Source organism: Mastomys coucha, unplaced genomic scaffold, assembly GCF_008632895.1.
Source record: "Mastomys coucha isolate ucsf_1 unplaced genomic scaffold, UCSF_Mcou_1 pScaffold16, whole genome shotgun sequence".
Lineage (NCBI taxonomy): Eukaryota > Metazoa > Chordata > Mammalia > Rodentia > Muridae > Mastomys > Mastomys coucha.
In genome coordinates, this window is record NW_022196898.1 from 43,446,337 (window position 1) to 43,456,697 (window position 10,361).

The 10,361-nt window shown below is 50.0% G+C and overlaps 1 protein-coding gene across 5 annotated transcripts; it reads right to left on the bottom strand.

Moving 5' to 3' along the window:
• Positions 1–4,661: 4,661 nt before the first annotated feature.
• Positions 4,662–10,254, bottom strand: Ecm1 (extracellular matrix protein 1). Of its 5 annotated transcripts, none has more exons than XM_031374839.1 (11): positions 9,948–10,251; positions 8,758–8,820; positions 8,511–8,612; positions 8,298–8,378; positions 8,128–8,208; positions 7,539–7,592; positions 6,985–7,304; positions 6,366–6,740; positions 5,713–5,933; positions 5,326–5,413; positions 4,662–4,986 (listed from the first exon to the last, which is right to left on the bottom strand). In XM_031374839.1, exons 1-11 carry the CDS (start codon positions 10,015–10,017, stop codon positions 4,756–4,758), a joined length of 1,686 nt encoding a protein of 561 aa, XP_031230699.1. In that variant the 5' UTR covers positions 10,018–10,251; the 3' UTR covers positions 4,662–4,755. The 5 variants fall into 5 exon arrangements, with proteins under 5 accessions (XP_031230699.1, XP_031230698.1, XP_031230702.1 ...); XM_031374838.1 differs by having other exon boundaries at positions 8,511–8,615; positions 9,948–10,249; XM_031374842.1 differs by lacking the exon at positions 6,366–6,740 and having other exon boundaries at positions 8,511–8,615; positions 9,948–10,254.
• Between the last annotated feature and the right edge of the window lie 107 nt (positions 10,255–10,361).

A 10,361-nucleotide genomic window follows, 5' to 3' on the forward strand; every position in this document is an offset into this window, starting at 1 on the left:
AGAGACCGAAAGTTCAAGGCCAGCCTAGCTTAACTAGTTAAACTGTCTCAAAGTAATAGGAACTTTAAAAGATACCTTCAATGCTCCAAATAACAAATGAATGAATGTGAAGCATTCATTAGGTTTCCTTTGAGATCAGTGATTTATTGGTATGTAGCTAATTAGCCCAACACCAAGTAAATGGAAAGAGAAAAATGTTATTGCAGATTCTGTGCTTAGGAATTTCGGAAGTGGCTTAATTGGATCAGGCTCAGGCACTGACTACAATGTCTCCTTGTAGGGAGGTGGGGCGGTTGCCAGGGCTCTGTGCTATGTGTGGTATGGTACTCGGGCTGTCAACAGCAGCCTCACCAAGATGCAATGCCACTGAGCCACACCACCAAGTCTCAAGGCTCTTTCCTTTTTCTTATTCTCCCTTCTGCTCTGTCTTTCTTTCCTCATTTTTGTTTTCAAACAGGGTTTTGTTGTGTAGCTTGTCCTGCCTGGAACTCACTTTGTGGAGCAGGATGGCCTCAGATGGACTAAGATTCACCTATGTCTGCCTCTCAAATGCTGGGACTGAAGGTGTGGGCCATCACTCCCTCCTCCTCCTTCTTTTTATATTATTATTATTGGTTATTTTATTGTCCCTTGCTTCATTGTTTTTTCAGTGATAACTTTTTTAGTTGGAGGTTTTTGAACTATAAGCACACTTCCACAGGCACCATGTTTTCCAGTGCTTCCAATGATTGTTGCCATTTTTTAGCCACAATGTTTATTATTACTTTTTAAAATATCTGTTTATTTATTTTATGTCTATGAGTACACACTGGAGCTGTACAGATAGTTGTGAGCCTTCATCTGGTTGTTGGGAACTGACTTTTAGGACCTCTGCTCGCTCTGGTAGACCCCACTTACTCAGTCTCTGCTCGCTGCGGCCCAAAGATTTATTTATTGTTATAAATAAATAGGCTGTAGCTGTCTTCAGATGCACTAGAAGACGGCATCAGATCTTATTACAGATGGTTGTGAGCCACCATGTGTTTGCTGGGATTTGAACTCAGGACTTTTGGAAGAGCAGTAGGTGCTCTTACCCGCTGAGCCTCTCACCAGCCCCATTATTATTATTATTATTATTATTATAAAATTCTAATTAAAATTTAAACATAGATCTAATTTTGAAACAAAGATCTGTGTGCTAGGTGTCATGGAAGCCCCATCCTCTCTCTTTGTACCCAGAAGGCAGAAAACTAATTTCTGGTAAATCTAGTAGAATAAGTGTAGCTTAGATGAATTTAATGAATTTTTTTATTTTTATTTTTTGTTTTTTCAAGACAGAGTTTCTCTGTGTAGCCCTGGCTGTCCTGGAACTCACTCTGTAGGCCAGGCTTGTCCTGAACTTAGAAATCTACCTGCCTCTGCCTCCCAAGTGCTGGGATTAAAGGCATGTGCCACCACTGTCCTGCTTTAATGAATTATAAAAACAAAAAAATAATATCACATCTGGATGGTGCTTTTAAGTTGTTTTTGTTTTTGAGACAGGGACTTCCTGTATAACTCAGACTGTCCTGGAAATCTCTCTCTCACACACACACACACACACACACATTTTTAAGTTTTAAAGATGTAATTTAACAAGCTAGGCAGTGGTGGCACATGCTTTAATCCCAGAACTTGGGAGGCAGAGGCAAGCAGATTTCTGAGTTTGAGGCCAGCCTGGTCTACAGAGTGAGTTCCAGGATAGCCAGCCAGGGTTATACAAAGAAACCCTGTCTCGAAAAACTTAAAAAAAAAAAAAAAGATGTAATTTAACTTTTTTATGTGTTCTGCCTGTAAGTATGTCTGTTCACCAAATGTATGTCTGGTATCCCTGGAGGACAGAGAGCGCTGGAGCCCCTAGAACTGGAGCTACAGCTGATAGTGAGCTACCATGCAGGTATTTATTAATTTTGAGACAGGGGCTCATGTAGCTCTGACTGTCTTAGGATTATGTAGACCAACAGGCTGGCCTCAAATTCACTACGATCCACTGGCCTCTGCCTCCTGAGTGCTGGTACTAAAGGCGTATGGCACCTCTGCCCAGCTTATTTTAATATTCTCATTGTTCGTGTGTCACATGTCTGCCATGTGTGTAGCGCGTGCTGGTGGAGGAAGTGGGGTCCCAGGATCTGTAGTTACATGCAGATGTGACCTTTCTATGGCCTATGAACTGAACTTAATTTTCTTCTGAGCCATTTCTCCAATCCCTTCCAACAAAATCTGAACTTGTTTATATCTGTTTATCTATCTATCTATCTATCTATCTATCTATCTATCTATCTATCTATTGTTAATTAAAAAAAGATTAGTTCTGTATTTTGTCTGCAGGCCTGTAAGTGTCTGTTGCTAGCAGAGGCCAGGAGAGGGCTTCAGATCCCGACTTCGTTTACAGAGTTGTGAGCCACCATGCGGATGCTGGGAGCAGCCAGTGCTCGCAGCCACTGTACCATCTCCCCAGCCCCTTAAGCTTTTTTTTTTTTTTTTTTTTTTTTTTTTTTTTTTTAAGATTTATTTTATGTGCATTGGTGTTTTGCCTGCATGTGTGTCTGTCCGTGTGTGTTTTGGATCACCTGGAACTGGATTTACTGCTACATGTGTGTTGGGAATTGAATCCAGGTCCTCAAGAAGAGCAGCCAGTGATCTTTAATCGACTCGCCCTCCCACCCCCTCCCACCATCAAGCTTTAACTAGTCTGTGGAATTCAGATCTCTTCAGATCTGATTCCCGTGTCTCCCAAAAACTTTAATTCTTTTTTTTTTTTACAGAGATTTATTATTACTCTATTATTTATTATTGCGATTGACCATTAGGCACGAAGGCGCCCTCCGCGTGGAAGAGGTTAAAAGTCCTTCCAATGTTGCCACTGTCCTTGCGCTCCCGCTCTTTCCCCCCAAAACTTTAATTCTATCTTAATAGTTTATTTTCACATCTAATTGCTATCCATTTTAACAGTTCCTCCTTTCCTTGGTAACAGTAGCCCGCTCGATGTTCAAAGGCACTGCCTAGTTACTGATGCTCACACATGGAACTTCCATGTTAGCCCTGGTTACTGCAGCCTTCTTTTTGGCTGTTTACTTATTCCTTCCAGTTCCCTTGTCTCGTCCCCATACTGTGAACATGGTGGCCAGGACTGTGTGATTTGGCTCTGAGCTATGGCTGGGTAAAGACAGAAATGTCTACAGGTTTGACTAAGTTTCCCCAGCTTGCTCCCTCTGGGCGAAGTGCCTGGGACTTCAGGAGCAGGCACACCGGAGCTCTTGATTATAGGACAGGGACTGGGGTAGGGCGATGGGCTGACATCGCCTGCTTATTGGCCCTAGTTCTGACGGACAGAAGAATCTGCTAAGGAGTTGCTTAGGAACAACCACTGACCAAAAAAATAAAGAAAAGGCTGTGGCTGGGCAGGAAGCGGCTGGTGTGCCTTGGATCTCAGCCAGGGTCCATGACTGGCCTTGGTTCACCCACTCTGCCAGAACTAGGACTCGGAAGTCTGTGTTTCTGGAAACATGTACTGTCACAGAGAACACAGAGGTCACAGGTCACAGAGAACCCGGTCCCCCAGGAGTATTCTTTCATCCTCAACCTTGAGGCTTAGGATTCAGGGTCCAAGGCTGAGTGAGGGTCCTTGTCGCTGCCCATCTCTGGTTCATCTCGGGGCTGGAGTTCAGGCCTCTTGCCCGGGAGCATGGCCCTCCTGCCTGCCTGGCTGTTAACTGGACATTTTCAGAAGCAAATCTGAGCACATCCTCTACTAGAAACTCCAGGTAGGCTTTTATCTTCAATATGGAAGCTGTATGACAGGGCTGAGACGCTGCCTCAAGTTCAACCCCACCTTACTCAGGCCCTGTCCTGCTCAGAACACACTGGCAACTTGTCTACCCTATGCAACAACTTGTCAAACCTACAAACAGGTTCTTGGACTGTGAATAGGCAGGGCTGAGGCTGTGTGTTTTTAAGATGTGTATTTCCCAAGTCTTAACATGATCCTAAACAGCGGTTCTGCAAACTGGTAATAAGCCAAAGTGGGAGCTCAGAAGGATTAGAAGTGGTTTAAGAAGTGTCAGGCTTGGGCTGGAGATGGTGAGTGCTCACCATTGGTTAGGATCTCCAGCCCCTAAGTGGAAACCAGAGATGCTGGTGCAAATCTGTTAAGTCCCCAGGCAGGTGGATCCTCGTAGGTCCTCAGAACCCAGTGACGCCGTAAGACATCCATTGGTGAATTTCAGATTCAGTGAGAGAGCCTAGGCGAAGGCTCTGGCCTCCACATCATGTGTGTGCATATGCACACGTGTCTATATGCACATTCACAAACGCACACTGAGACCCCGCAGCCTGGGCTGGGACATACCTCAGTGGTAGAACACGTGACTAGTTGTGAGGATGCTGGTTTGATCCCCAGCAAAATAAAATGGCAGGTGGCCCAACACAGACTACATCTTTTTCACTTTGACTCCCAACAGCTAGCTACTGGGGCGGAGTTCTATTAAGATATTTGATTAAGGTCATGATGACAAGTGAAGTCAAGCCACTTAGCTCTGGTCCTACCACATGAGGAACATCTTCTGTTCAGTCAGTGGGAGCAGGCCACTGGGCCAGTCTTAGGTAGCTTATGAGGGTGTGTTGAGCACTAAAGACAATGAGGATGCCAAATCCAAGAGGCATTTATTGTAATGAGTGTTCAAGGAGGGTGGAGTAGGGCGGGGTTCCCCCATCTAATCCTCTGAGGCTCAGGGTGACTCATTCTTCCTTGGACCCATGGGCGGGGCTGACATTTGTTCCCCCAGTTGGGCCCTGCTCCCCCAGGCCAGTGGCATTCCCAGTGTCTCCAGACACTAAAGCCACATTCCTCAGGTAGTTGGTATTGAAGCAGTTGACTTGTTTATCTCCAGGAGCCCGGTTACAGCAGAGAGCAGGATCTTTCCACGAGTTCCTCCGGAGACCACAGAGATCCTCAATGAAGGCCAGTTTCTGAGAAAGTAATGTAAAGCAGGAATAAGGTTAGGCGTGGCTACCCTCTGGTCAGCTTCTACTGCTTGCCCACTGGATCCCTCTGGAGGCCCAGAGACTGCAAGCTTCCCTACCACAGCAGGATTCCTTGTCCCTGACAGATGTGTACATCTGGAAATGCCAGAAGCTTGAGGTCCGAGACAGGGACAAGAGGTCCTCAAAAAGGAAGACTTCTAGAACTCTGAGAAGTGATCTATTCCACTCATGCTGACTTCTGTGAACAGGTTTGAGGTACTAAGAAGGGCAGCCTCTAATTCTAGCCTTCTGATTCCCTGGAGACACGGCTTCTTCTACACTTACCTCCTCTTCACCACAGCAGGCCTGTTCTGGATATGGTAGCTCACAGCAGCGGACAGTCATATTCTGGATCAGCCCAGGAATCTGTTTACTGTGGTTGGTATGAAAGAGGAGGAAGAGTTCAGGGTCTTTGCTCCTTCCACAGCACCCCAAAGCCTGCTGGGGTCAGGGGTGGCTTATGTGGGTAATCCCATTACTTGGAGTATGAGGGCAAGAAGACTGGTCCAGTTCAAAGCAGCCTTGACCACAGAGTGAAACTTTCAAAATAAATGAAGATCCACCCCAACTCTAATGGAACTGGGAAGTCATGATTTTGTCCTCCCCAAGGGTACCCCACAAGGGAGGTTTCTGGATAGCCAAGAGTGTCAGGAAGATCTGGGGAAGACTCACTGCTTGCTGAGAACTCTTCCATTTCCGCAGAGCTGACCCATGAGGTTGGGGGTGACTCGGCTGAGGTCAAGGGTCAAGATATCCCGGTCATAGTTGGGATAGGGAGCGAGGTGGGCAAAGCATTCATCCCGGGCAGGACTAGGAGGGTAGTGGCAACATGTGTGGGGGTGGGTCTTTATAGCCAGCTCCTTATCACAGTATCCATCCAGGGTGTCCTCCCACTGTGGACCAGAGAGACAGAAGTCAGAAGCCTGCTACTTGGCTCCTCCTCCTTACCACACCTTATCACTTTCAGCTATGAGAGGAGGCCCCAGGGGCTAAAGGGGGAGGTTAGAAGGGAGGAACACAAATGAGGCTCCTAATCGGCCACTGGAGATGAGCTGAACCAGCAGGTACAGAAGGTCAGGTGAGGCCATAGCTGGACGGATGGATGGCAGACAGATGCATGTGTGGGGTTACAGATGGATGAAGACAGGATGGAAGCACGAAGACTCAAGGTGAACAGACTTGGATGATAGACACAACGGATGGACGGACGGACGGACTGATGGACAGTCACAAGCAGACGAACGTGGATGGATGGCTGTAGAGTCAGCGGTTGGAGCTGGGTGGGCAGGCAGATAGGCTCCCGAGGTGGCTGGGTGCCCACTTACGGCCTTCCATGTGCAAGTGTGGTTGTGGCCCTGGCGGCAGCAGCGCTGGAACTCGGTCTCCAGCCGGGTCAGAGCCTGCAGTTGCCTCTGGATGGCGTCAGTAGCGGGGAGGTTGCGCGGCACGGAGCGGAAGCGTCTCAGAAGACAGATGTTTTTGACATTGTCTGGTGTGGGCAACCCCGGGGGGAAAGGCAGCTGGGGCCCTGAGGTCATGCCATTCTGGTGGACGGGGCAGGGGCGGAGCAGGTAGTCTGGTCGAGGAGCTTCCTTCTGGAAGCAAGAGAATCGCTCCTCCCCACGCTGTCTGCAGCACAGGTGGGGTCGGGTCTTGACCGAGAATTCAGTCTCACAGAACTGGGTCATTGCATCCTCCCACTAGAGTGAGAGGGGTGGGTCAGCCCAGCACCCAATTGTTCATATTCCTGCCTCCTCCCAGGCGCTAGGAAAGGACCCCAGGCAGGTAAATAAGCAGCACAGCCGACCTGTGCTTCGTCTGTGCCCTGGGTGAGGTGTGGGGGCGCGCGCGCGCGCACACACACACACACACACACACACACACACTCTCGCACGCACGCACGCACGCACGCACGCACACACCCAGCAGCAGCCAAACCCTTACCACAAGTTTCACACAGTCTAGGCGGTTTGTGTCGCTGCGGCAGCGACAGCAGCGGGAATATCCGGTCTCCAGCATATTGAGGGCGTCTCCCTGGCGACTAAGGTGAGAGTAGCCAGTCTGTGGCAGGTTCCAGGGGCCGTAGACCACGTGGTGACGCTCAGGAAGACAGATCTGCTTCAGGTTGTCAGGAGAAGGCCGTCCAGGAGGGAAGCCATCCAGCCGGTGGCCCCAGACACCTCTACGTCCCTGCTGGCAGTGGCGGGCTGGATTCCAAGTCCGGGGCTCTGGAGGCAGCTGGCCCGCCAAGGTGGGTGGCTTCTCTAGAACGAGGGAAAACAGTGAGGGGGAATCCACTAAGGCTGGCTGAGCAGAGAGGATTGGAAGACCCAGGGTTGAAGAGAAAGGGCTGGGATTGTATGTGGGAAACAAGAAGCTCTCTGGGCTTCTTACTTTCAGGGTCACTGAAAGGGACAGGTGACTGCTACACAACCAGGGTACCCTCAGGCCAGCATTACTGAGGTGTGGGGGGCAGACAGACCAGTGTGGTCACTCACCCTCTTTCTGGCTGGCCTGGACAATCTCCTCCTGATGTTGGACAGGTGGGTCTACTGGGGTAGAAGGAGATATGTAAGCAAAAGGCTTGTTGGGATGGGTACCTCTAAAACACAGGCTCGTGCTAGTTCTCACGCATGAAGGAACTTGATAGAGAGGCCAGAAGAAATACAATGTGGAACAGGCAGCATTTCTGTCCGTCCTCCCCTTGTACTCATATGTCCCAGGCTGGCCTTGAACTCAGTAAAGCTGACCCTGGTTGTCCGGGAACTCCCTCTATATACCAAGCAGGCCTTGAACTCAGAGTTCTGCCTGCCTCTGCCTCCTGAGTGCTGGAATTAAAGTCATACGCCACCACTGTCCAGCCTAAGAACAACCTTTGAAGGTCTGATGTTCATGCCAGTGCCACCACATCCAGTTGATGTAGTTAGTGCTGCAGAACAAACCCAGGGCTGTGACCAGACCAGTGGCACAGATAGAGGCTAAGAGCTCACCAAGAGTGAGTCCCATACCCCGCTCCTTCCCCCCAACCCTCCAACCCAGGCTCTGGGCTCCGGAGGAAAGCTCTAGAGGAGAGAGTCAGTCACTTACTTTCCTTCTGCTCAATAGGGATTCGGGGAGGGGGCTGCTCTTTCTGCAGGGGGATGGCTTCTTGAGGGACAGGGGGACCCGCTGCAAGATGGGGGAGGGCACAAGGGAGGGAGGTTAGGCTAGTGTCAGCATCACAGTGGGGTGGGCTGGGGGAGCGGGAAAGCACTCACCTTTATCTACATTAGGGTTTAGGAAAGTGGACCACTCTTCCTCAAACACAGGGATGTCTTCAGGAGAGGAAGGGGGCTGCACTACAGAACGGGCAGTTGTGAGCATCCTAGGCAGACAGCGGGGTAGGGGTCCCCCCTCCCCACCTGAGGAGCAGGAAGTACACTAGATTAGGGGTCTCAAGGGTAACTGAGAGGGCTTTGGGGTGGCCTCACCTTCTCTTTGTTCTTCAAAGAGGGGAGGGTCATGCAGAGACGTTTCAGAGTGGTCGACTCGGAGCTTCTGGGTTTGTGGGGGGGAAGGGGGTGCTGCATAGCCTACTAGAGGCAAGAGGGGAGACACTCAGAGCCTCCCAGTCACATGCTTGTTCCTCACAAATACTACCGCCACATTGCCCCGAGTGCTCCTGTCCTCATCTGACCTGGAGAGCTAAGGAGGCTGGTTAGTTCGAGGCTCTCTTACCTTCATGGAGGTGCTGGAAGAGGTGCTCTGGCTTCATCTCTCTCTGGTCCGAAACCTTGAAGACTGGAGGAAGAAAGAGCAAGTCAGGGGCAGTTTTGAAGGGTCCTTTCCCGGTCCTGGACAAAGGATGGGGAGGCTGTGGAGGCCAAGACTGGAAAGACCACTGTGAGGGAACCACCTGTGTGACATGCCTCCCCCGAGTGAGTGGCTGGGAAGGGAGGTCTATTCCTGTCAGCATCTCCCTTGGATGGGGCTTGTGGCTACCGTCCCCTCCAATGCTCTGATACTTCTCTAGGGTTCGAGGACACACCTCTCTTCAAACCTCTTCCTATAGGCCTTTAAAAAAAACTTTAGGCCTTTGGGTGGGATGCCCAGCCAAGTGTTTAAGCACCTTCCCCAGTTACTCAGCTTATTTTAGGTTTCTTAAAAAAGAAAACTATTATTTGTGTATGTGTGGAGTGGGCCAGTGTGTCACCGTGGTGATGCGTGTAGGTCAGAGGACAACTTGTGGGAATCAGTTCTCTCCTCCCATGTGGGTTACTGGGATGGAATACAGGTCACCAGGCTTGTTGGCAAGCACCTTCACATACTAGCCATCTCACTGGCCAACTTTAGGCATCTGACTTAGAGCTTGGGGCATCTGGAGCTGAACTGAAGGCACAAACCTAGGAACCAGGACATCGAAGCGGAGCTTACTCAGACGCAGGCTCTATCCATGGAAGAATCTACATCTCTATCCTGTCCGGAGTTGGTATTTCCTTTGGTTCAGACTTAAAGCAGTGTGTGTGTGTGTGTGTGTGCATAACAGGGGGTGAATGTGGATGGACTCTAACTCATCCTCGAACCAGAGTGAGCCAGTCAAGGCTCTTTGGCTCGGTAGGCTGAGTTTCAGCAGCCCGAGGGCCTCTTTTCCTCCTCAGTTGCCTTCTCGTCCCTCCTCACATGTTCAGACAGGAGGCTCCTCACCCTGTAAACTCACCTGCCTTGTGGTGTCTGTTTGACTCCATTTTTTGTGTTTCTTAGCAGCTCCCTCTAGGTATTCTGCTCCCATTCCCACCTCCATGGTTAAAGGTTCAGGTACCCCAGCCCCACTTCACAGTGACATGTTCATACAAAGGAAGCCAATCACCCAACTGCTGAGCTCTTTGGAGCCAAGCTCCTAAGCAACTGCTGACCCCACCCCGACTCACCTCCCTCAGAGGCAGCAGAAGCAAGAGCCAAGCAGGCCAAGATCAAGGCTGATCTGGATATGGTCCCCATCCTGGGGCTAGAACTGGTCACTGGTCACCCAGAAGATGGTTGTCACAGGCAGATCTAGACTTGAGGGGGCTGGACCACTTGCTGCAAGCCTGCTCCTCTGGCTGCTGCTACTGCGCTGTGAATTTCAAGGCCTGCTGTCTCTCTTTATATGCTATCTCCCGCCCTCCTGTTTCCTGCCATGACTCAGTCCCAGTTGCTCCTCCTCTTACAGCCACTCCTCCCAGACTCCTGGAGCCTCTGTAGCCTGGGAAGAATGGAGATGATGGAGGAAGCACTCATGGGTCCCCTCAAAACTGATGCAGAGAATCATGGAGCAAGGTGGCATCTGGACCCTTAATTTGTAC